This window comes from Notolepis coatsorum (genome assembly GCF_963971535.1).
Source record: "Notolepis coatsorum genome assembly, chromosome: 1".
Lineage (NCBI taxonomy): Eukaryota > Metazoa > Chordata > Actinopteri > Aulopiformes > Paralepididae > Notolepis > Notolepis coatsorum.
Genome location: NC_140165.1, coordinates 122,151,512 through 122,177,192, shown reverse-complemented (window position 1 = coordinate 122,177,192; position 25,681 = coordinate 122,151,512). Strand labels below are relative to the sequence as shown.

The 25,681-nt window shown below is 44.6% G+C and overlaps 1 protein-coding gene across 1 annotated transcript in view; it reads right to left on the bottom strand.

The window, feature by feature from the left end:
- Positions 1 to 7,512: 7,512 nt before the first annotated feature.
- The window catches only part of LOC311248925 (uncharacterized protein), a gene marked incomplete at its 5' end in the record, with an annotated part of 31,330 nt that continues 13,161 nt past the window's right edge, over positions 7,513 to 25,681 (bottom strand). The window contains 8 exons of the mRNA XM_084338163.1: positions 7,513 to 17,498; positions 17,616 to 18,023; positions 18,314 to 18,422; positions 18,550 to 18,640; positions 18,731 to 18,761; positions 19,283 to 19,560; positions 19,733 to 19,855; positions 20,580 to 20,759. Coding sequence (XP_084194289.1) covers positions 8,817 to 17,498; positions 17,616 to 18,023; positions 18,314 to 18,422; positions 18,550 to 18,640; positions 18,731 to 18,761; positions 19,283 to 19,560; positions 19,733 to 19,855; positions 20,580 to 20,759 — 9,902 coding nt within the window. The 3' untranslated portion in view covers positions 7,513 to 8,816. The remainder of the gene's footprint in view (positions 17,499 to 17,615; positions 18,024 to 18,313; positions 18,423 to 18,549; positions 18,641 to 18,730; positions 18,762 to 19,282; positions 19,561 to 19,732; positions 19,856 to 20,579; positions 20,760 to 25,681) is intronic.

Below are 25,681 nucleotides of genomic sequence, written 5' to 3'. Positions count from 1 at the left end.
GTCACAAATGTAACAGTACTATATACCCGTATGTCATGTATGTCCCTATGCCATAAATGTCATGATGTCATGTATGTTGTGTATGTCATAAATGTCACTATGAATTGAAAATGGGGAAGCCTGATGTAAACAAGACGAAAGTCTTTCTCTGGTCTGCATCCCCTTAATAACAATTGTGTGTATTGAGCCGTACTGTATTGTACCCATTCTGCAATCTGTTAAATAAAGTTTTCAATCAATCAATCAAAGTCAAGGCTGTACACTACAGAGAATATGTATTTAACCCAGATTGTCACATTTTCCAAGACACTAGCAAGTTAACAATGTATGATTGAATTGATTGAAAACTTTATTAACATGGTTCATGGTTTAAGGCTCTAGGCTGCTGGATTTGAACACTTATTACCGTCGTCAATAGACGTTTAAATTTACCGGCACGAGTGATGTCTACATGTGTTTCTTCTTCTTCCTGGGTCTCTAAATAATATCTAGGACGTAATCCCGTCCGTTATATCTTCTTCTTCTTCTTCTTCTTCTTCTGGACTCACAGTGCGTGTATATTTGATCGAAGAGAGAAAGAAGATATCTGTTAACTGTTATTAATAACGTATTGTGTTATTGTCTCTTCTTCTTCTTCTTCTTCTTCTTCTTCTTCTTCTTCTGTTTTGTTCAACAGCGTTTGCCAAGCAGCATTTTAAGGTGGATTACCGCCACCTAACGGCTGGAGTGTGAACCGCACCTATATATTCTTATATTTTATATGGTATATACAATCAATCAATCAGATTTATTTATATAGCACATTTAACATGACATGTGTCAACCAAAGTGCTGTACAGAGGGTAAATACACATAGATACATATTGACGACAATCACACTCCGTTTTATGGGAGGGCACACAGGCAAACACACAGGAAAACAGGGCATGAGTCAGTGAACGGGAAAGGCTAGTAGGTAGAAGTGGGTTTTGAGCCTAGATTTGAAGGCATCTATCGAGAGGGCAAGGAGCATGGAGGTGGGGATGCTGTTCCACAGTGCAGGGGCTGCGACAGCAAAGGCACGGCCCCCCCTGAGCTTGAGGTTAGACCTCCCGACTGTCAGGAGCCTCTGATCGGCTGACCTGAGGGACCTGGTGTTGGAATAGGGGGATAGGAGGTCTGAGATATAGGGGGGGGGGGTGACCATTAAGGGCTTTAAAAACAAATAGGAGAACCTTAAAATCTATCCTGTAGCGTACTGGAAGCCAATGAAGGGAGGCAAGGACAGGGGTGATGTGGTCTCTCTTACGGGTTCCGGTCAACAGTCTGGCAGCGGCGTTTTGTACCAGTTGTAAGCGGGACAGGGAAGACTGGTTAATGCCTATATAGAGAGAGTTGCAGTAGTCTAATCTAGATGAAATGAAGGTGTGGATAACTCTCTGAACATACAGCATTATATGGGTTATATGCAGGTGTTTAAGGTTATTGGCAAGTCCCGCTCTCTAAACGTGCCCAGGAGATTTGTGCTTTTATCACTCCTTCTGGTCTATACAAATACTCTGTTATGCCTTTTGGCCTTCGAAACGCGCCCACAACTTTCCAGCGCTTTATAAACAGGGTTGTGGCTGGTCTAGATGGGTGTGCAGGACGCAGTTGACCATTTAAATTTTAAACGGTAGTATGAAACGATAGGGTTGACTCCATTGGTTACGTGCAGGCACGTGCACACATAGAGGCCAAGGGGTGCTTGAGCACCTGCCTTTTTGAGCCTCGTCAAAAAAGTGCCCTTTTTAAATAATTTTTTTTTTCTTTTTCTTTTTTTTACGCATATAGACTGCCCTTCCAACTGAAAAATGTCAGGATAGAATCAAAATATTAGGTAAAGAGAGAGAGATGCCCCATATTCCATTGCAGTTTGCACGGCCTCCTCACCGTGCCTCTCCGCGGACCTATATATTTTATGCATAGCGTGGGTGGTGATGATGGTGGTGATGATGATAGAAACCGCTGTGGCGCATACAGTTGAATGCTGGTATTACACTCATTGAGGGACACGAAGAAGTCAAGTCCGATGGGATTTGGGAATCTCAAATACAAATCGGGATTGGAATAAAAAATGCATTTATATTAAACGATACAGAATATACAGCACTTCTTGGGGTCTGTAGGGTAAGCACTTATTCCCTCCCCCCTGAACATTTATGGAGATGTATGGGCCTTTTAAGTCAGTGATAAAAGTGTCTTTCAAGGATAAGTGAGCTCCTGCACTGATTATTATAGTTCAATATTCAATATTTGATCACCAAAACCCCCCAAAAAAGCATAAAAAGGGGGCCCCCGCCTGAAAAGGGCCCTTAAAAATCGTGCGCTCGGTTAATATATACACACAAGTGTAGTGCCCTTTTCAGCCTTTGAGCACCTGCCCCTCTAAAGTCCTGTGCACGTCCCTGGTTACGTGTACAGATCATAATCCTTTGACATCCTTTGTTTTGCCTGTCTTCTGTTCCCCAATCTCTACTGTCTCTTGCTCTCTTAAATGAATCCTAGGATCCACGGTTGCTGAGAGTGGATGCAGGAAGGTGAGGGGTATAGGTGAACGGCTAGCAAACATTCTTTAATTTGATTTGAATCTAGGGGGCAACAAAGATTATGTTACCTTGTTAATGTATTGATTTAGTTTATTTATGTATACCATGTGATTGGGTCATAGGGTGGAACCCCCTTCTTTAGGGGGAGGGTGTGACGGCCCCCACTCTGCCTGCTTATTGGTCAGTCTGCTGCCTCTCTAGGAGCAAGGTAGAGTGGCGGCTCGTCAGCCCAATTAGACTCACCTGGGCCGTGAGAGCTGCCTGTATAGATGTGTCCCTGGTTCTGTATCACACTAGCTCCCGCTCTGCGTCTCATTGCATATATCTCGCTTCAGCATATATACACTGAATAAATTTCAAAATGTACCTTTAAATGCCAGCATTTATCTGACCACACCCCCATCCACTTACCTATATAAGCAGGGGTGGTGCCACACACTCATCTCCTTCTCAAATTTCATCACAAGCAACGTGTTGCTATATGCCCACTTGACGTGGAGAAAAATATTACTCTGAGGAAAGGAAGAACAAGGAGATACGTTGACATCATATCTTTATTTTCTCTCTCACTATTTTCGAGAAAATACGGCAATATTGTCTTCGTACTGGAGTGTCTGGAAGATGATGATCATTCTAAAATCCTCCACCGGTTTTCGTATTGGGAGCACGCCGCTGCAGGCCTCTCAACTGCAGTTCCTTGCTGTGTTGGTTGGGGTGAAACCTTTCAGGGCACAGCTGAACTGTAGGACGCGCCGCTGTTGTGAGAAGCGGTGGGTTTCAGGTTGGGTGAGTACTGTTTGCTGGCAGGCTCCACTTGTCTGTTAGTGCTATGGGAGCTAATTGACAATGTTTATGAAAACCGGCCCCAGGCTAGGGTCCTTTGTTCAGCCTCTTAGGCGACAGAAGACCTTGGTCTGAAGTCCATTATAGTTTTAACTAGTGGGCCGCGACCATTAACACTGGTGATCCCTATGTTTTCTGGACGAGTGGATATCTCTTCTGTCACCGTGTAGCCCCTTCTTTCATATCCAAATGAGAGTATTCCTTCACGAGGAGATATGGGCATAGATGTTCAATAGTGGAAGATCTATGTTCAAGTCAGCTACACAGGCCAGTTTGGGTTTTGTGCTGGCTCCGTCGGGTGTTGGTAAAATCACCGTTGTAAAGCTGTGTTGACATCTTGTTTCTCTTTTCTCTTAAAAAGTGAGGAGGGTTTCAGAACGGCGGCCTGTCTGGGTGAGTGTTATATCATTGTGTACAAGTTCAGGTGATAGCTGCTTAGCTTACGGTTAGCCAGTCAGCTGTTAGCTGCGGCGTTAGCCTGCTGGGATCACTGCGTGGCCTACATATGTTGGGCCTACTGTTAGCCAGTCAGCTGTTAGCTGCGGCGCTAGCTTGCTGTGATCACTAGGAAACGTTAGCTTGCTGCTATCGGCCAAGGCCCAGCGCGGGGTAGCTCCGGCTCCTCGCGCGCCGCCGCGAGCTCCCCTCTGGTCGCGTGCGCCGTTCGCTCGGCGTCTCGCGGGCAGGGGCAGTAGCGACCGATGGTTGGAGCGGCCGTTAGCTTAATGCTACTCTGTTGAACGTGCTTTGATTATAACATGTTTTAAACACTCTTGACTACGACGTCATCTTTGACAGAGGATGTTCGTCGAACCTGCCCTGGGCCAGGACGGCAAAGCCTGCGTCAACAAAGGGGACCGTAGCGACGGGTTGGAGCGGCGACGCTGCCCAGGTCGAACAACACAGGACGGCTGTGTTTTCTACGGGGCCTTGAGACTGCACTTCGTTGATCTACGCTCCGGGTAGGACAAGGTTTGGCCAGACCTTATACACGTCTTCTGGCTTTACCTTCTAAATGTTTTGTAAATAACGATGTTTTCCAAAAACGTGTGTTGCTGCAATACATTTAGGATACGACGCGAGTTTTGTGTGAATTGTCTTGTCACTGGTAATTAGCTTCTCCGTGCAAATCGGGTTGTTGTTACAGATGTGAAAATGATCTGGTTGTTGTGTGAGAAACATCATGTGTGTTTATATGTACCGTGTACTCACAACTAAGGTGTAACTAACCTATGAAGCTATGCTTAGTGACAAATGAGTAAAGAATATTCTTTTCTCAGCCTGTGATGACAATGAACAGTGTGTTCACATATTAACAGGTTTTCCTGTTTTAACTGGCCGTATTAAGGGTAAAGTAGGAGGATTGTGTTTCCCCCTGGTTCCCTGGGGACTTTTTCATCGTCCTATCAGACATGTTGTTGCACTACTTTGTGTGGTAGGGATGCGATGTAACCCTTAGCTTGATTGCTGAGGTTGTGCTAAGACTGCTGGAGAAACTTTATTTTCCTAAAAGAAAAGATTGTTTGGTCGCTTTCGTGTGTGCTTAGCAAGGCCTGTGGTCGATACTAATAGAGAATTATGTATTCTCTCATTATGAAAAACGGCGTTCCTCTGTAGAGTGTTTTTGCCATTTTTTGTAGGTGATGATGGGTTGTGTGTGTCATGTGACCTACAACTGGGTTGGACTGGCCACAGAAGCACATGTGTAAGTTTGGACCGGGGCTCTTAGAGAGCCCTCTCTATTCTGTGTTTTTTCCTTAGTAAAAATCAGATAGCAGGTTAGCTCATGCGCTGTGTGAAGCTGTCAGACGCTTCATAGAGCTGACTATGACTGTGTCATACTCTCTTTTTGTCATTACATCGTATCGTGGGTGTGGGGTCGTAAAGGGGTGAACTGGTAACCTTTCCTCTCGTTGCGGTTCGGCACGTTACGGGGTGGGGGGGGGGGGGTTAGGGTCTTTGTTTTGTGAACATTTGATTTGGTAGGAAGCACAGACAAAGGGCGGATAGACTGAGACACAACGCAGGGATAGGTAAGGACATACACATAGATTAGGGAGTTAGACGCTAGAATGGATAGTGGAAAAAAAATTCTCCTTGATTGTTTGTGCTTTCCCTGCCCGACTGAAGCTGTGGGGGCCGAGGTGGTGAGATTGTATGACCAGGGATGGTCATAAGGGGGGAGGATAGATGAGAAGCGCAATTGATGAATTATGCAAATGTGATTGTACTATTTTAAGAAAAAATTAGCAGGAAGAAAATATTATTTCAGAGAACGAATGTAAAGTGAAAATATTGTGATACTAATGTATGTTTTCTCTCAACCAGATCATCTAAGAGGGTTGGAACAACTTTTCTGTAGATTAAGAAAACTGGGATTTTAATTTGTGATGTTTAGATTAAAATTGTTTTCAACATATTCAAAGTTTTAGTTTAAAAAAAAATAGTAGGCCTCTGGCTATGAGCCCTGAGGAGCAAAAGCCCATTGATGATATGTACCAAAGAATGATGAGAAAAAATTGAAATTGAGAAAAGAAAAAAAATTATGATTTTTGATATTATGGTAAATTGTATGGTTAGTATGTATAGAAATCAAGGCAATGTACTGGTTTATGACAATATTAATTGCCAAAGGGAGGAATGTGGTAACATTGACTGTGTATTTCATAACTAATATGTGTGTATAATTAGAAAAACCATAATGCAAAAATCTGGTGTGCCCTAAGGGGTGATACTAGCGTGACAGGAACTGTTTGAGACCTTATGAAACCCCTGCTGTTGTTGAACTGTATTGAGGAGACAGTCAACAAGCCCCCACTCTAAACAGATGTACTCAACACGAGAACAAAGGAACTGAAAAAGTCACACCCAGCTGAGAGCAGATTTCAGCAGCAGACAGCTGAGCAGATTACAGGCAGAGAAACAGAGGTCTGATTACAGACCTAAACTGCTTGAGAATAGCTTAAGCTATATGGAAACTAATTCACAAACAAGATCATATTAATTAAACTGACTTAGTAGATAAAATGTATTTGAATATAATTTAGAATGTCAAACTGGTTATTTAAGTAATAATGCTATTTCACTCTGGTTGTAAAGCTTGCTAGAAGCAGGCTTGTGATACTTTATATAGGAAATCTGGTATTAAAATATAGACAAACTCCACATTGGGTTAATGCTGAATATATATGTAACTTCTTACATTTAAGGTACAAATTAGAAAAAGTTTTAGTGTTAAACTGTCCATTCATCAAGAAGCCACAGACCAGCCCACACGAGGAGGAAGACAGGGGCGGACCAGCCCCCAGAAGACAAACCTGATTGGACCACTTTAAAATATTAGACTGCTATTATTGGCTGAGGCCAGAGTATAAATGAGAACGTATGGTTTGAGAGAGCAGGCCAGACCCCCTAGGGTCTGCGTCTCTACCACCACCCGATCCAGAGAATGCTGTCGTCTTGCATGTGAGTAAATCATGGAAAAAAACAATGTTGTTTAGGTTAGAGTAATGTACAATATTCCTCCGTATCTGTGACCAGGTTTACTCATGTGTAATGCTCAGACTACTCTCTATTTCATTTGATAACCATGACTACTGTTTATGTACATACTAGGTTTGATGTGCAAACCTTATTAAGCCTATGTACAATATATTTGATGTACTATGAAATAATCCTTGTATGTAAACAACAACCTTCTAATTCACTCTGAGCCCTTTGGCAAAATAAATCAAATGAGTTTTGAACTATAGCCCTATTGTCTGGGCTGCACAGTTTATTTCTCCACTCAGTAGAGAAGACCATTCTATCACTTATGATCTTCTTCCTTTCCAGATAGCAACCTCATTGTACTGTGATAACCTTGAGTTATGTATAGAATATACGACAGTTGGAAGACTGGATTTCTTCTTATGGGTAAAAACAACTGTATAGATTTCACAACAGGTGAGAGTAAATTAACTTGGGTCCAAGCTGTTCCTTAGCAATGCAATTCCACTGAAACCATCTATATAAAAAATAAAGCAGAATAGTAATACAGTATAGAATGACAACAATAAATTAAGGACAGATGCAGAATAAATCTCTGAAAAGAAATCTTTATTTACCATAAAGATTTTATTACAAATCACAGTTCACGAGGAAATCAACTTTTCATAGAATGAAATTAATGAAAGGTTTGTCAAAAGAAAATGTCTCAACAGAAAAGTAAATGTTGGTAGCAGGTTATTCGACTACTCGCTTTTGCCTTTTTTGGACATTATTCATTTCTGAAAGTTAAATGCATACAAGAGAAAACTGCTCACTATTATATTTCTAGATGTCTTAGGATAGACTTCACAGTTTTGCATTACACAGGTAAGATCACAAGTGTTATTAAGGGTCCAAACAAAGAAAAAGAAAGACAGAAAAAGTAACATTTCTATGTGGAATTGTTAAAAAATTAAAATAAAAAAACACATTAGAAATGCTAAAAACGAGGTGAGGACATACAAATTGTTTGACATAACGAGACAGCATCCAAATAAAGTTCTCAAATTCCAAAGTAGACAAATGTTTACGTTAAGTTTACAAAATAAACTTTATAAAAAAGTACTGTGTGTGAATAAAATGCTTTGTATATATAGATGCAAACAGAACAATATGAGAATTTAGACATGGTAAGTAAAATCTATGCCAAAAAAGGACATTGTGTGGCTTTTAGATCCTGAGTTCTGTTGCAATTTGCGTGACAAAAGCATTTACTGTAAATATATCAGTAATTTCACTCAAATGTATACATTTGTATCTAAAAATGAAATATTTATCAACAACATTATTCCCTTTGAAAATAGGTAGGCCTAAAGTTCCATATTTAACACAAAAAAAAGAAAACACATGATCATATTTGTTTTATTCTACACATTGTTTATGGCAGCACCTGCAGGTTGAGCCTGACACCAGATGAAAAAATAAAATCACTGCACATAATCATGTCGATCCTTTTTTACGAGTCCGTGTTTCCCATTATGCTTTATATATAAATGAATGAATAGAAATAGAAATTGGGAATATGCATAAACAAAACAAAAGCAATGAAGTTGAGAACATGCTTTTAGTCCCTATACATTTCAAAATGCAAACTGGATTCTAAACAATTAGATTTTGAATTGAAATATAAAAACAATATACAGTATAAAAATATCAAATATGCCACTAGTAAAATATATATATACACAAAAATGTGAACCACAACTCTCACAAACTAACAGTAATTAGAGGTTTTCGTGTGGTCCCCTTTAGAAGTTACGTATTATTGGCGGTGGTGTGTGTGTGTGTGTGTGTGTGTGTGTGTGTATGTATGTGTGTGTGTGCGTTTGGACATGCCTGTGTGTGCACTTTAATGTCCATAATATTATTCATAACATTCTAAATTATCCTGTGACGCTTAGATCCGCGGCCTGGACTGGGCTCTGTGCTTCTCCTCGTCCGCAGAACGGGCCCTGCGCTTCTCCTCGTCCGCAGAACGGGCCCTGCGCTTCTCCTCGTCCGCAGAACGGGCCCTGCGCTCTTTCTCTTCCCTAGACTTCTCCTTTGAGGGCTCTTCTCTTCGAGCTCTTCGTCTGATGAAGGCTCCTCGGGTTCGTCTGCCTCCTCTTTTCCTTTAGTACTGCGTCTTGTGGACGCACGCCTTGGTGTGATCTTGACTGTAGGAACTGGCCTCCCTCTTAGCACTCTCTTTCCAACCACTGGAGCATCCTGGTCTTCCTCTGAGGTGTTGAGGTCATCTTCCTCTTCCTCTGGTGTCTCCTCATCATCGTCCTCCAGTTCTAAACTCAGGGTTTCCCCTTCCTCACCGTGCCCTCCTTCACCATCAGACTTGGTGTCTTCTTCATCATTATTGATCCCTTTCTCTTCCTCCATGGGATCATCTGATGCCGCGACCTCATCTTCATTCTTATTTTCACTGTAATCCACATCAGGCCTTTGCCGTGTTGATCTGCGTTTTTTGCCGCCTTTCCTGCTCCTGAGAGATCTGGTTTCTGGAAGCTCCTCTTCTTCTGTGCTCTCGGCTGTGTCTTCCTCTGATGATGCTGCCTCTTCCTCTTCTTCATCTTCTTCTTCTTCGTTTTGTGCATCTTCCTCCTCGGTTCCATTCTCCTCCAGCTTCTCGGTCTCCAAATCTGCCGAACATTCAGCCACCTTATCTTTGGCCTTGTCTGATTTCCCTGTACCCTCTTCCACGGTGGAATCATCTGCTGCCTCTATCTCATCATCCTTCTTAATTTCACTGTAATCCACGTCGGGTCTTTGCCGCGTAGATCTCCGTTTTGGAGAATGCACGTCCTCTTCGTCGCTGTCTTCCTCCTCTTCAGCATGGTGCCGCTTTGACTGTCTTTTCGGACTGGCTGCAGTTGCTGTAGCTTTCGGCTCCTCCTCTTCCTCCTCTTGCTGAGGTTGTTTGCAGCCTCTTGTAGATTTACGTCTTGGTGGGACAGGGGCTGACTTCCTTCCCCCTCTGAGAACTCTCATTTCTACAGGTGGTTCCTCTTCATCATCTGAGCTCTTTGCCTCGTCTACCTTGGCTGGCTCTTCAGCATTTTCCTCAGCTGGAGTTTCTACCACTTTATCTGCAACAGTCTCTGCAGCAGCAGCCTCTGGCTCCTCCACCACCTTTCCCGACTCTTCTGTTGTGTCTGCTTCCTCTGCAACTATCTGCTCAACTACTGTGGCTGTTTCCTCTACTGTGTTTGCTTCATCTACTGTAGCTGCTTCATCTACTGTGGCTGTTTCCTCTACTGTATCTGCTTCATCTATTGTATCTGCTTCATCTACTGTATCTGCTTCCTCTACTGTATCTGCTTCATCTACTGTATCTGCTTCCTCTACTGTTGCTGCTTCCTCTACTGTAGCTGCTTCCTCTACTGTGGCTGTTTCCTCTACTGTTGCTGTTTCCTCTACTGTTGCTGTTTCCTCTACTGTAGCTGTTTCCTCTACTGTGGCTGTTTCCTCTACTGTGGCTGTTTCCTCTACTGTTGCTGCTTCATCTACTGTAGCTGTTTCCTCTACTGTAGCTGCTTCCTCTACTGTTGCTGCTTCCTCTACTGTAGCTGCCTCCTCTACTGTAGCTGCTTCCTCTACTGCAACTGTTTCCTCTGCCACTGTCTCCTTATCTTCAGCTTTTCCCTCCTTAACAGTCTCTTCTTCGACAGCTACAGGTGCAGATTCTTGGTCTTTATGTTCTGCTTCTTCCGTGGCCTCCTGTTCTGGATCCATACTTTCCTCTTTTTCTGTAGGTGAGGCCTCCTCCATCTTTTCTTCAGTAGTTAGCTCCTCTCCTGCCTTGTCTTGCTCCACTTCTCCTGTCTCCTCAACTGTTGCAACTTCCTGCTCTTCCTCTTCCTCCTCTTGCTGAGGTTGTTTGCGGGCTCTTTTGGATTTATGTCTGGGTGTAACAGGAGCTGACTTCCGTCCCCCTCTCAGGACTCTTGTTTCTACAGCTGGTTCCTCTTCATCAGAACTCTTTTCAACAGCTGCCTTCACCTCCTTTTCTTCCTCTTGCTGTTTGCCTCTTCGTGTGTATTTGCGTCTTGGTGTTACTGTAACTGTCTTTCTTGCCCCTCGTAAAGCTCTTGTTTCCACAACTGGTGCTTCTTCTTCATCATCTGAGCTCTTTGCCTCGTCTACCTTGGCTGGTGTGATCTCTTCAGCTGGGGTTTCTACCACTTCATCTGCAACAGTCTCAGCAGCAGCAGCCTCTGGCTCCTCCACCACCTTTCCTGACTCTTCTGTTGTGTCTGCTTCCTCTGCAACTATCTGCTCAACTACTGTAGCTGTTTCCTCTACTGTTGCTGCTTCCTCTACTGTTGCTGCTTCCTCTACTGTAGCTGTTTCCTCTACTGTATCTGCTTCCTCTACTGTATCTGCTTCCTCTACTGTTGCTGCTTCCTCTACTGTATCTGCTTCCTCTACTGTTGCTGCTTCCTCTACTGTTGCTGTTTCCTCTACTGTTGCTGTTTCCTCTACTGTTGCTGCTTCCTCTACTGTTGCTGCTTCCTCTACTGTTGCTGCTTCCTCTACTGCAACTGTTTCCTCTACTGTTGCTGCTTCCTCTACTGTTGCTGCTTCCTCTACTGCAACTGTTTCCTCTGCCACTGTCTCCTTATCTTCAGCTTTTCCCTCCTTAACAGTCTCTTCTTCGACAGCTACAGGTGCAGATTCTTGGTCTTTATGTTCTGCTTCTTCCGTGGCCTCCTGTCCTGGATCCATACTTTCCTCTTTTTCTGTAGGTGAGGCCTCCTCCATCTTTTCTTCAGTAGTTAGCTCCTCTCCTGCCTTGTCTTGCTCCACTTCTCCTGTCTCCTCAACTGTTGCAACTTCCTGCTCTTCCTCTTCCTCCTCTTGCTGAGGTTGTTTGCGGGCTCTTTTGGATTTATGTCTGGGTGTAACAGGAGCTGACTTCCGTCCCCCTCTCAGGACTCTTGTTTCTACAGCTGGTTCCTCTTCATCAGAACTCTTTTCAACAGCTGCCTTCACCTCCTTTTCTTCCCCTTGCTGTTTGCCTCTTCGTGTGGATCTGCGTCTTGGTGTTACTGTAACTGTCTTTCTTGCCCCTCGTAAAGGTCTTGTTTCCACAACTGGTGCTTCTTCTTCATCATCTGAGCTCTTTGCCTCGTCTACCTTGGCTGGTGTGATCTCTTCAGCTGGGGTTTCTACCACTTTATCTGCAACAGTCTCTGCAGCAGCAGCCTCTGGCTCCTCCACCACCTTTCCTGACTCTTCTGTTGTGGCTGCTTCCTCTGCAACTATCTGCTCAACTACTGTGACTGTTTCCTCTACTGTGGCTGTCTCCTCTACTGTAGCTGCTTCCTCTACTGTGGCTGTTTCCTCTACTGTTGCTGCTTCCTCTACTGTTGCTGCTTCCTCTGCAACTATCTGCTCAACTACTGTGACTGTTTCCTCTACTGTGGCTGTTTCCTCTACTGTGGCTGTTTCCTCTACTGTGGCTGTTTCCTCTACTGTGGCTGTTTCCTCTACTGTAGCTGCTTCCTCTACTGTAGCTGCCTCCTCTACTGTAGCTGTTTCCTCTGCCATTGTCTCCTTATCTTCAGCTTTTCCCTCCTTAACAGTCTCTTCTTCGACTGCTACAGGTGCAGATTCTTGGTCTTTATGGTCTGCTTCTTCCGTGGCTTGTTCCATCTCCACCTCCTGTTCTGGATCCATACTTTCCTCTTTTTCTGTAGGTGAGGCCTCCTCCATCTTTTCTTCAGTAGTTAGCTCCTCTCCTGCCTTGTCTTGCTCCACTTCTCCTGTCTCCTCAACTGTTGCAACTTCCTGCTCTTCCTCTTCCTCCTCTTGCTGAGGTTGTTTGCGGGCTCTTTTGGATTTATGTCTGGGTGTAACAGGAGCTGACTTCCGTCCCCCTCTCAGGACTCTTGTTTCTACAGCTGGTTCCTCTTCATCAGAACTCTTTTCAACAGCTGCCTTCACCTCCTTTTCTTCCCCTTGCTGTTTGCCTCTTCGTGTGGATTTGCGTCTTGGTGTTACTTTAACTGTCTTTCTTGCCCCTCGTAAAGCTCTTGTTTCCACAACTGGTGCTTCTTCTTCATCATCTGAGCTCTTTGCCTCGTCTACCTTGGCTGGTGTGATCTCTTCAGCTGGGGTTTCTACCACTTCATCTGCAACAGTCTCTGCAGCAGCAGCCTCTGGCTCCTCCACCACCTTTCCTGACTCTTCTGTTGTGGCTGCTTCCTCTGCAACTATCTGCTCAACTACTGTAGCTGTTTCCTCTACTGTTGCTGCTTCCTCTACTGTATCTGCTTCCTCTACTGTAGCTGCTTCCTCTACTGTTGCTGCTTCCTCTACTGTATCTGCTTCCTCTACTGTATCTGCTTCATCTACTGTTGCTGCTTCCTCTACTGTTGCTGTTTCCTCTACTGTTGCTGCTTCCTCTACTGTTGCTGTTTCCTCTACTGTTGCTGTTTCCTCTACTGTTGCTGCTTCCTCTACTGTTGCTGCTTCCTCTACTGCAACTGTTTCCTCTACTGTTGCTGCTTCCTCTACTGTTGCTGCTTCCTCTACTGCAACGGCTTCCTCTACTGCAACTGTTTCCTCTGCCACTGTCTCCTTATCTTCAGCTTTTCCCTCCTTAACAGTCTCTTCTTCGACAGCTACAGGTGCAGATTCTTGGTCTTTATGTTCTGCTTCTTCCGTGGACTCCTGTCCTGGATCCATACTTTCCTCTTTTTCTGTAGGTGAGGCCTCCTCCATCTTTTCTTCAGTAGTTAGCTCCTCTCCTGCCTTGTCTTGCTCCACTTCTCCTGTCTCCTCAACTGTTGCAACTTCCTGCTCTTCCGCTTCCTCCTCTTGCTGAGGTTGTTTGCGGGCTCTTTTGGATTTATGTCTGGGTGTAACAGGAGCTGACTTCCGTCCCCCTCTCAGGACTCTTGTTTCTACAGCTGGTTCCTCTTCATCAGAACTCTTTTCAACAGCTGCCTTCACCTCCTTTTCTTCCTCTTGCTGTTTGCCTCTTCGTGTGGATCTGCGTCTTGGTGTTACTGTAACTGTCTTTCTTCCCCCTCGTAAAGGTCTTGTTTCCACAACTGGTGCTTCTTCTTCATCATCTGAGCTCTTTGCCTCGTCTACCTTGGCTGGTGTGATCTCTTCAGCTGGGGTTTCTACCACTTCATCTGCAACAGTCTCAGCAGCAGCAGCCTCTGGCTCCTCCACCACCTTTCCTGACTCTTCTGTTGTGTCTGCTTCCTCTGCAACTATCTGCTCAACTACTGTAGCTGTTTCCTCTACTGTTGCTGCTTCCTCTACTGTATCTGCTTCCTCTACTGTAGCTGCTTCCTCTACTGTTGCTGCTTCCTCTACTGTATCTGCTTCCTCTACTGTTGCTGTTTCCTCTACTGTTGCTGCTTCCTCTACTGCAACTGTTTCCTCTACTGTTGCTGTTTCCTCTACTGTTGCTGCTTCCTCTACTGTTGCTGCTTCCTCTACTGCAACTGTTTCCTCTACTGTTGCTGCTTCCTCTACTGTTGCTGCTTCCTCTACTGCAACTGCTTCCTCTACTGCAACTGCTTCCTCTGCCACTGTCTCCTTATCTTCAGCTTTTCCCTCCTTAACAGTCTCTTCTTCGACAGCTACAGGTGCAGATTCTTGGTCTTTATGTTCTGCTTCTTCCGTGGCCTCCTGTCCTGGATCCATACTTTCCTCTTTTTCTGTAGGTGAGGCCTCCTCCATCTTTTCTTCAGTAGTTAGCTCCTCTCCTGCCTTGTCTTGCTCCACTTCTCCTGTCTCCTCAACTGTTGCAACTTCCTGCTCTACCTCTTCCTCCTCTTGCTGAGGTTGTTTGCGGGCTCTTTTGGATTTATGTCTGGGTGTAACAGGAGCTGACTTCCGTCCCCCTCTCAGGACTCTTGTTTCTACAGCTGGTTCCTCTTCATCAGAACTCTTTTCAACAGCTGCCTTCACCTCCTTTTCTTCCCCTTGCTGTTTGCCTCTTCGTGTGTATTTGCGTCTTGGTGTTACTGTAACTGTCTTTCTTGCCCCTCGTAAAGCTCTTGTTTCCACAACTGGTGCTTCTTCTTCATCATCTGAGCTCTTTGCCTCGTCTACCTTGGCTGGTGTGATCTCTTCAGCTGGGGTTTCTACCACTTTATCTGCAACAGTCTCTGCAGCAGCAGCCTCTGGCTCCTCCACCACCTTTCCAGACTCTTCTGTTGTGGCTGCTTCCTCTGCAACTATCTGCTCAACTACTGTGGCTGTTTCTTCTGCATCTGTCTCCTTATCTTCAGCTTTTTCCACTTCAATCTTCTCCTCATCAATAGTCTCTTCTTCTATAGCTACAGGTACAGTTTCTTCCTCTTTATGTTCTCCTTTCACTACGCCATCTTCCATGGCTTGTTCCATCTCCACCTCCTGTACTGGATCTGTAGATAAGGCTTCCTCTATATTTTCTTCAGTAGTTAGCTCCTCTCCTGCCTTGTCTTCCTCTAACTCTCCTGTCTCCTCAGTTGTTGCAGCCTCCTGCTCTACCACTGCCTCCTCTTGCTGAGGTTGTTTGTGGACTCTTCCAGATATACGTCTGGGTGTAACAGGAGCTGACTTCCTTCCCCCTCTCAGGACTCTTGTTTCTACAGCTGGTTCCTCTTCATCAGAACTCCTTTCAACAGCTGCCTCCTCCTCTTCTTCTTCATCGTCTTGCTGTTTGCCTCTTCGTGTGGACTTGCGTCTTGGTGTTACTGTAAATGTCTTTTTTCCCCCTCTCAGAGCTCTCTTTTCAACAGCTGCCTCCACCTCCTCTTTTTCTTCCTCTTGCTCTTGTTTGCCTTTTCTAGTAGATCTACGTCTTGTTGTTGCTTGGACTGTTTTTCTCCCACCTCTCAGTGCTTTTGTTTCAACAATTGATGCCTCATATTCTGCAGTTAAACTTTCCGCCTCATCTATTTGAACCACTGCCTCCACAGTTACTGCTTCCACTCCCCCCTCTTCCTCCACTAGCATTTCTTCTTCTACCGCCTGCTCCTTTTCTGCAGCAACGCTCTCTTCAACTGCCGTCTCTTTCTCCTCCACTCCTGTCTCCTCTGCAGCCTCAGTGCTTTCTTCAGTGGGAGTATCCACTACCTCCTCCGCCTCGAGTTGATGGCGGGTTTGTTTCAGGTCCACCAAGATGACAGTGGCTTTCTGGAGTTGAGTGACTTGAGATTCAACATCCTCTCCTTGAGGCTCTTCAACTGCAGGTGTTGGTGTAACCTCAGGTTCGGCCTCCTCTCTGCCCTCATCAGGTGTAATTGTAGCCGAGTCAGTGGTGGGTTTGGCTGCTGCTGCTTCGGGTTCTTCTTCTTGTACTTCATCTGCAACGCTCTCCTCCACAGCTGCCACGTTGTCTTTCTCCTTTTCAATGTCTTCTGTAGCTGCTTCCTCTGTCACTGCTTCTTCCTTATTTTCATCCACTGCAGTTACAAGTGCGGTTTCTTCAGCCTTTTCTCCTCCCAGTCCCTCCTCTTTATCAGCCTCTATTTCGTCTTCTTCTGTATCCTTCTTCTCGTCTGGCTCCTTGCTTTCCTCTACTGGAGCTAGAGTTTCTGCCTCAACCATATCTTCTCCTAACGTGTCTTCTGTCTTCTCCTCAGTTGCCTCCTCTTCTGCCTTTCCAACATCGGGTGTTGGTGTGACCTCAGGGTCGGCCTCTTCTTGGTCTTCATCAGGTGTACTTGTAGCTGAGACATTTGTGGGTTTGGCTGCTGCTGCTTCACATAATTTATCTTGTGCTTCATCTAAAACACTCTCCTCCTCGGGTGCCACACTGTCTTTCTCCTTTTCCATTTCTGTTGTAGCTGCTTCCCCTGTCGTTGCTTCTTCGTTCTCTTCCTCAGCCTTTTCTCCTTCTGCTATATCTTTGTCCTTTTCTGGTTCCTTGCCTTCCTCTACTGTAGCTGGAGTTTCTGCCTCAACCTTTTCGTCTAATGTCTCATTCATCTTTTCCTCAGTTGCCTCCTCTCCTGCCCTTCCTTCCTCTAACTCTCCTGTCTCCTCAGTTGTTGCAGCTTCCTGCTCTACCTCTTCCTCCTCTTGCTGAGGTTGTTTGCGGACTCTTCCAGATACACGTCTTGGTGTAACCGGAGCCGACTTCCTTCCCCTTCTCAGAACTCTGGCCTCTACAGCTGCCTCCTCCAGCTCTTCTTGCTGTTTGCCTATTCGTGTGGACTTGCGTCTTGGTGTCACTGTGACAGTCTGTCTTCCCCCTCTCAGAGCTCTCTTTTCTACAGCTGGTTCCTCTTCTTCATGATCCTCTTGTCTGAGTCTTGATCTCTGTCTGGTCTCCTTACGCTTGGCCTCGTCTTGGGTTTCATCAGTTGTAACTGTAGCTGAGACAGTGGTGGATTTATGGTCTTCCATTGACTTGTCATCTTCCTGCTGTCCATTTTCTTCTAATACAGCTGATTCTGCTGCACTCTGATCACCTTGCTGTACCTTTTGGCTTCGTCTGGTGTATTGGCGATTAACTCTGGGGGTCACCACTGCAGTTCGTACTCTCAGAACTATCTTTCCATCTTCATCAGTTTTTTCTTTTGTTGTATCTTCAACTGCCACATCAACAGAATCCTGTCAAACAAAAAAAAGGTCATAAGAGTTCAATTTGACAGCAGATGGAGACAAATATTATGAATGAATGTTATTATGAAACGTTTTTTACGCTTCCTTCTATTTTGGCTCATCTACCTGCTTCTTTGATTCTGCTTTTCTGGTGGATTTGCGTTGATCTCTCAGGGTCACCACCGGAGTTCGTTTATCATCAGAGGCTGGGGCCTCTTTGTGCACCGTGTCCATTTCTTCAGACGCCTCCTCCTTCTGAGACCCTTCCTGTGTTTCCACAATTCCTGACGCCACATTCTCCACCTCCATCCGAGCCTGACAGGAAGTTGTGTTCAGGTCCTGAGAGGTAGCACCCTCTCTCTGAGTGTCTTCAGCCAAAGGTGTTGGAGTAATCTCAGCCTTGGGCTCCTCTTGGTCTTGTCCCGGTGAAACCGTTGCTGGAACAGTAGCAGTGGTGTTGTCCGCGTGCACTTCTTGAGCCTTCTCATCAGGTCGCTCTTTAGTTGCGTCTTCAACAATCAAATCAACAGTATCCTGTAAAAAAAGAAAAAAAGTCATAAGAGATACAAGAGCGATATAGATGGAGACAAATTATATTAACCATTTCACTGCTGCACTACCAAACGGTTAACCCTTTCACTGTGACAATACACAGAAGGTTAACCCTTTCACTGCCACACAACAGCAGGTTAACCCTTTCACTGCCACACTACAGAAGGTTAACCCTTTACTATCACACTACCGACGGTTACCGACGGTTACCGACGGTAGTGTGGCAGTGAAATGGTTAATACTCGTTTGGGTACAAATGTGTGTTTGCATACCTCAGCCAGCCTCTTCTTGTTCAATTCAGAATCCGCTTGTGCTGCCCTCTTCTTCTGGCCATCAACAGCTCCCTCAGCGGTGGGCGTTTCGGCTTCAATGTCCTCAATCCTGATTATAATTTTTTTAAAGAGCATCGCTTGTTTAATGTAATTGATTCTCACCTTGTTCTTTCAAAAGTTACCACAATAAATTGATAAAGAATAATGTGATATGGTTCATGGATGTATTCTGTTACCTGATCTCCTCTGTAATCTCCTCTCTAATCTTCCTCCGCTTTAGTCCGCTACTTCTGGCCCGGGTGGTCACTGGCACCACGTCGTCGACTTCTAAATGATGATTGCAAATACAAAACATAAATCTAGTGTGGGAGAGTACTGTTAACAAATAACGAGAATGAAATGAAAGAAATGGCTTACCTTTTGCTGCTCTGACCACCGTTACCTCCTCCTAAAGATCACAGAGATGGTTTAACCCTCAGTTAGTTCTTAAGACAATGCAAGGATAAGCTAGCTTGTTGTTCAGACGACTTTAAATTGTTAAACAGTAATCCAGAACTATTTGATTGCACTGTACATTTTTATTTTATTTTATATGTCTGCACTTTATGTGCACTATTTTACTCTGTCTATTATATCTTACTCTTTTTATTATTATCTATTTAAAACTGAATCAAACCATAAACAAGGTGGCCTGTTGGGATGTTAAGGCCCTCCCATAGTCGAGCAGACTGTACACAGAGCAGACTCCGTGGAGGTCCGCGCGGACTCTTTGAGCTTTTGATCTCAGCGGACGTCCGCGCGTCAGAAAATAGGAGCTTGGCACTTTGCACTCTGCTGTGGGTCTGCTTTGACTCCCTTTGAGTCCGCGCGGACCTCCGCGGAGTCTGCTCTGTGTACAGTCTGCTCGACTATGGGAGGGCCTTAACATCCCAATGTGAAAAACTGTGATGTCTGATTTTATATACGCACCACAATTTCCACTGTGCACTCCATGGATCCGTGTTTCTCGAGGCGTGTGGTCATTTCCTCCATGGATCCGTGTTTCTCGAGGCGTGTGGTCATTTCCTCCACGGATCCGTGTTTCTCGAGGTATGTGGTCATTTCCTCCACGGATCCGTGTTTCTCGAGGCGTGTGGTCATTTCCTCCACGGATCCGTGTTTCTCGAGGCGTGTGGTCATTTCCTCCATGACCACAACGTTTTCTGTAACAAGTGATTTCTCAGAAAACGAGAAATTCCTGGATAATGCTGGAAAGGAAAGACATAAACAACATAATTTTTTTTTAAAAGGCTTGGATATAGATAATCACTTGGTAACCTGGTGGATATCCACATAATCTTATCTAATGGTTTGGGTGTTATTCTATCTACTCATCAACAGGGCAATATGTATGTAGTGTTACTTATTGTAGTTCCTTACAACTCAGAGCCATGGTCTGGATCTTATTGGCTATGTTGGTCCTCTGGCTGGGCCCGCCCACGCTCTCCACCTCCCACAGTAGGTCTCCGTCGTCTGGGTATTGACTGAGGTACTTTTCACACACTGGGGGTAAGAATAAAGCAGGGATTAGGAATCACTTAAAGGGATAGTTCAGATTTTTGGACATTAAGTGATATGATATACTTGCTAGTAAATCCGAACTATCCCTTACATTTGTACAATGTAAGGGTTCACGACGCCTGCCAGCGCAGGAACAATACAGTGTCTATTGCTGTCATTTGTCCCTAAGAATATCATTGGACTATGAATAGGCTTATATGAAATTCAAATACTAATGATAGAATGTACATATTATTACCACGTTAAAACAGGCGTAAAATGCTTACAATTAAAAAGTTCATTATGTGTTGTATTTGCTGTTATGGGTAGTCAGTCACGATAGCAGATATTGAGCTGTGCTTTGTAACACCCCTTTATTAGCTTAAGCTTAAAACTAGCTGGCATGTTTAAAAAAGAAAATCACAAAAAAGGGACAAGAACCAGTGACGCGTTTTCAAAATCACCTCATATCAATCAATAATGTTTTTTTTTACATTTTGAATTCACACCGACTGGTAGTTTGGCAGTAGTCTAATTAATATTTTCTCAAGATTCAAATGAAATTCCAGTATTGAAATTTGTTCCGACAGCCCTAACAGTGTCCCTAAGATTAAAGCAAGCCAGCGCACCCCCGGGAGTGTTCAAATTTACTGACATATATATAGCGAACGATGTGTTTGACATTACAGTGTGAGCTGTGTGAGAGCGGCATGGTGGATTTATTTACCTTTGTATAAAGCCTTTGAAACAGGGTACCTCAGCCCCAGGCAGTCATCTTTGAAACTGTCCACAAAGTCTTCCAGCATCTGGAGGCCGATGTCAGAACCGCGGTGGCACTTGCGGACAAATATGGAGTCCATCACCGGAAGCTGATAGCGTTGGGTTAAGAAGGAACTGCACAAGCTGCCTACAAGGAAGACAAAGGAAAGCATGTCTATTGAGATATTGGCAAAAATATGTTTGCCACAAATACTGAGAGTGTACATAACTGTCTGCTACTGGCCGGCCCCGTCAGGCTTGGCACCGGTCCTCTAGACGAGCCTCGAACTGCCAACCCTCCACTCACATACCTACCACAGTCTTATCCATTTCTCCAGTGGATTTAACTGAATGGGGGACAATAGACCTTTGGTCTAGGAATAAACTTACAGACGCAGCCATTAATTGTCTCCTGTCGACCGACGTTTTTGGGCACCGTATTGCTGGGTTAGCGGGCGTCTATACTTTCCGTAGCCGCATTTCTGCAGGACGCTCTCTGATTGGCCGACGCCTGTTTCTACACTGGTTAGGCGCTCTTTCGAAGTTGGTTAAGGTTAGAGTTTGTCTTAAGGCCTCTACATGCTACAGCAAATTCAACGCAACTTCAACACAACATCGGCGCGATTTCAGCGCGCTTGTTGCAGACAGTCTTGTAGACTGTGTTGCTTGGGTGTTGCGTACCTGTGTCCAAAATCTAATCTAAAGACCCGTTGCGTTGGTATTGCGTAGCAGTGATTGGTTGGTAGTGAATGGGGGCGGGGCTGTCATAGAATAATATTGGTCAGCGAGGAATACCACCCGCCATTGTTGTAGGCAGCAAGCTATGCTATCAATATTAGCTAAATAATTAGCGTCATAACTGGCCTTTTTCTGAAAACCCAAGCACATATTGTTCCATAGCATACGCATTCAGTTGATCATGACAAATCCTCTCTTACCTTGACGATTAAAAAGCCTCCATAATTGGGGTTCCGGTCTGACCGCGGAAGAACATGGCTGCTTAACTCGCGAGCTCCCCGACAGCAAAATGATGTAGCCCCGAGAAACATTTAGTAAAAACACCAGGGTATATATTTAATAGGGATGACAGAAGGGGCTATCACGAGACGTAGGGCGACCACGATTACAACTGGAAAGGACGACGGAATGGCAGAGAATGACGAAGTAACGGGAGGAAAAGATGGCGACGATGACTGTGAACAAGAAGCCACGCTGTTGAACATATACAACGAGCTCAAAGACTTCAGAAAAGACAATGAGCGTCAATTTCGGGAGATAAGAAATGACATGAACAAAATGAACGACAGGCTCGATGAAACTGAGGGGAGAATCGGAGAAAATGAAAATGTGCTTGGTGCGGCGACGGTTTTAATAAAAAAGCTAATGCAGAGGCAGGCCGACGTGGAGGCTAAACTACTCGACCAGGAGGGCAGGACGAGGAGAGAGAACCTGCGGGTGTATGGTATCCCGGAGGAGAAAGAGGGAAAAGACATGCATGGATTTCTAGACGGCTTGTTTAAAGACGCCCTCGGTCTGCCTCATGACATGGACCTTCGTATCGAAAGAGCACACCGGGCACTGGCCCCGAGGCCTAACAACCCACAGCTGAAGCCACGGTCAATCGTGGTTAAGTTTGGGAGTTACAAAATGAAGGAAGAGATAATACGCCGAACTTGGCAGAAGAAGAACGTCTCATGTGGCAACGATCGCTTCTATGTCGACCATGACTTCCCCACTGAAATACTGAAGAAGCGAGGAGAATATGCCGAGGCCAAGAGAATAATGAAGGAGAAGAATCTCAAGTTCCAGACACCGTATCCAGCGAAGATGAGGGTATTCTACGAGGATGGCACCCGCCTGTACCAGAGCGCGGCGGAGGCGACGGCGGATATGGCAAAGCGTGGATTCAAGATCACCGTGGTGAACCCGGCTACCGACCCGGACCGAGAGGAGATAATGCGGCTGTCTACCTGGCAGACAATGGGAGGAAAACGGGGACCGGGGGACGACATGCAGACGACGGGGAATGAACGCCCCACACAGCAGGGCAATGGTCATCACGGATACCGGGAGAAACTACAGGGATTCAGACGGGGACAGTCGGAGGCGGACAATTGAGATAAAGTTCATGAAGCGCATGAATACAGATAAGTCACGGGGGCATCGTCATAGAGTAAATAACATCAAAAAATGTCAATATGTATATAGAGGAAAAGACAAAAAAAAAAAAAAAAAAAAAAGTGAGTGGAAAAGAGAAAAAAAAAAAAAAAAAAAAAAAAGGTGAAATGAAAATAGAGGGCAATGGATAGAAGAATATAATAAAAGTATGGGAGGGGAAATATCCCGGATGGATACAGGAAAAATATAACGAAATGAACCACAGGCCATCGTGGCTATGTCATAGAAGTTACAATGTACCAAGATATATCTGAAAGATATACAAATGTTAATGGCTGGAAACGTTACCGTTTTGTCAAGTTCAGTTGAATTGATCGCACTGTATATAGATTACAGTGTGAGCCATACGTTACGTCAGGGTTTACAAGATAATAGGGGCACAGTTTTGGGCAATCTGCCTCGTGCCGTATGCACTCCTCTGTTAGTCGAGGGGGACCAAGGTGCATGGGTGAGTATCGATTTCACCCTCGGTACGACTGTTCTATCTGGGGTCATATCGAACGTAGCTTGGGTAAATGTGGGGGGGGGAAGTGTATTTATGTTTTTATATGTTCTTTTTTATTTCATTGTATGCTATACTATTGTATATATATCTTCACAGTCTCAGGCACTAGACTACGTCATGGATTGCACAGGGCAGATGCATTACGAGAAATATGGGGCTGATTAAAATAATATCGTGGAATATAGACGGATGTCATCATCCCATTAAGAGAAAGAAGATATTGACGTTCTTGAAACAAAAAAAGGCAGATATTGCACTAATTCAGGAGTCACACCTGGATGAGGAGGAGTCGGCCAAGCTTAAAAGGGATTGGGTGGGACAAATATACTATAGCACGTTCTCTTCTAGGAAGAGGGGGGTGGCAATATTGGTGAGAAAAAACTTAGACCTAAAGGTACACAATAGTTTCTCACATGATGAGGGAAGATGGGTTATACTGGATGCTGATTTAGAGGGACAGAGGACTACTTTAGCTAATATATATGCGCCCAACGGGTCGTCCTCAGACTTTTTCCATGAGGTATGTGAGGTGATCAGGAAAATAGGGAATAGCAACGTAATCATAGGGGGGGACTTCAACTTGGTTGGAAACACCTTGATAGACAGATCATACCAACCCAAAACCGCTGACAACACAGGGAGACTGGCGGTTGGTGTTCTGATAGAGGAGTTGGGTCTAGTGGATGTTTGGAGGGTTATGAACCCACAAGAAAGAGACTACACGTTTTACTCTCACCCACATTCCTCATACTCTAGAATAGATTATTTCCTGATCTCTAGCGCACTGGTAGAACAGGTTGCAAGTACTGGGATAGGGAACATTGTAATATCTGACCATGCTCCGGTTGATTTAGTGATCACATCCATGGAAGAAGGGCAACGATCTCGGAGATGGCGATTCAATAACCTGATGTTAAATGATGAAGGATCATGTACGTACATTAGAACTATATTTAAGGAATTTTGGGAACTTAATGAAGGGTCAATAGATGATAGTGGCATAATGTGGGACACATGTAAAGCTTACATGAGAGGACGACTCATACAATACGGTGCGATACTAAAAAGGGCGGAGAAACAAAAAATGACAGCGTTAGATGAGGAAATTAAAATACTTTCGAAACAGCACAGCCAAAGACCAGACCCAGAAACGTGGAGGAACCTAAGCAAATCCAAATACGAATTGAACAACATATATCAAAAGAAGGCTGAATATGCGTTATTTAGGACCAACCAAAGATATTATGAACAAGGGGAGAGAGCGGGTAAAATATTAGCGAATCGGGTTAAACAAATGCATAATCAGAATATTATATCCTCGATTCGTAATAAAGATGACAAGATTATTACGGACAAAAAGGAAATTAATAATGTCTTCAGGTGCTTCTACCAGGACTTATATACCCCACAGAAGGCGGTGGATCAGCTAAAAATGGACGCGTTCTTCGACAAAATCAAATTACCGTCATTATCGAAACAACAGGTAAAATCAATGGAGGGGGGGGTCTCGATAGAAGAAATACACGCAGCAATCAACAGCCTTAAATTGGGTAAAGCACCAGGAGACGACGGGTTTACTCCCGATTTCTACAAACAATTCAGTGATATAATCGCTCCGAGATTATTAAAAGTATATGAGGACTCACTGATAAAGGGGGGATTGCCCACTAGCTTGAGATCTGCCACTATTACATTACTACAGAAAAAGGGCAAAGACCCTCAATGCTGTGGAAGCTATAGACCTATATCCCTGAGCAATTTGGAAGAAAAAGTATTGGCAAAGATACTTGCAAATAGAATAGAAGATGTGCTACCAACTTTGGTGCATTCAGATCAAGTGGGCTTTGTGAAGGGGAGAAACTCAGCTGATAATATCCGCAGACTCCTACACATAATGTGGAAGGTAAGGAATGATATAGAACCTACAGTAGCCTTCTCATTGGATGCCGAAAAGGCCTTTGATAAGGTGGAATTTGCATTCTTATTTCACACGCTAGAGCGCTTCGGGTTCGGTCCATCGTTTACTGGGTGGGTAAAACTGTTATACACAAATCCGATGGCATCAGTATTGACCAACGGGATCGTATCCTCGCCCTTTAACCTAGGGCGGGGGACGAGGCAAGGTTCTCCGCTTTCTCCCCAAATGTTTGCGCTTTTCCTCGAACCACTTGCTATCGCACTGAGGACTAATCAGGACATCAAAGGGATAATAGCGGGGCAGGTAGAACATAAATTATTTTTATATGCGGACGATATCTTATTGGTATCCAGCAATCCCCGAACAGCAGTTGGGATCATTGGAAATGTTATCGAGTCCTTCTCCGAAATATCTGGGTACACAATCAACTGGAGCAAGTCAGAAGCAATGCCTCTCTCTAAATGTTGTC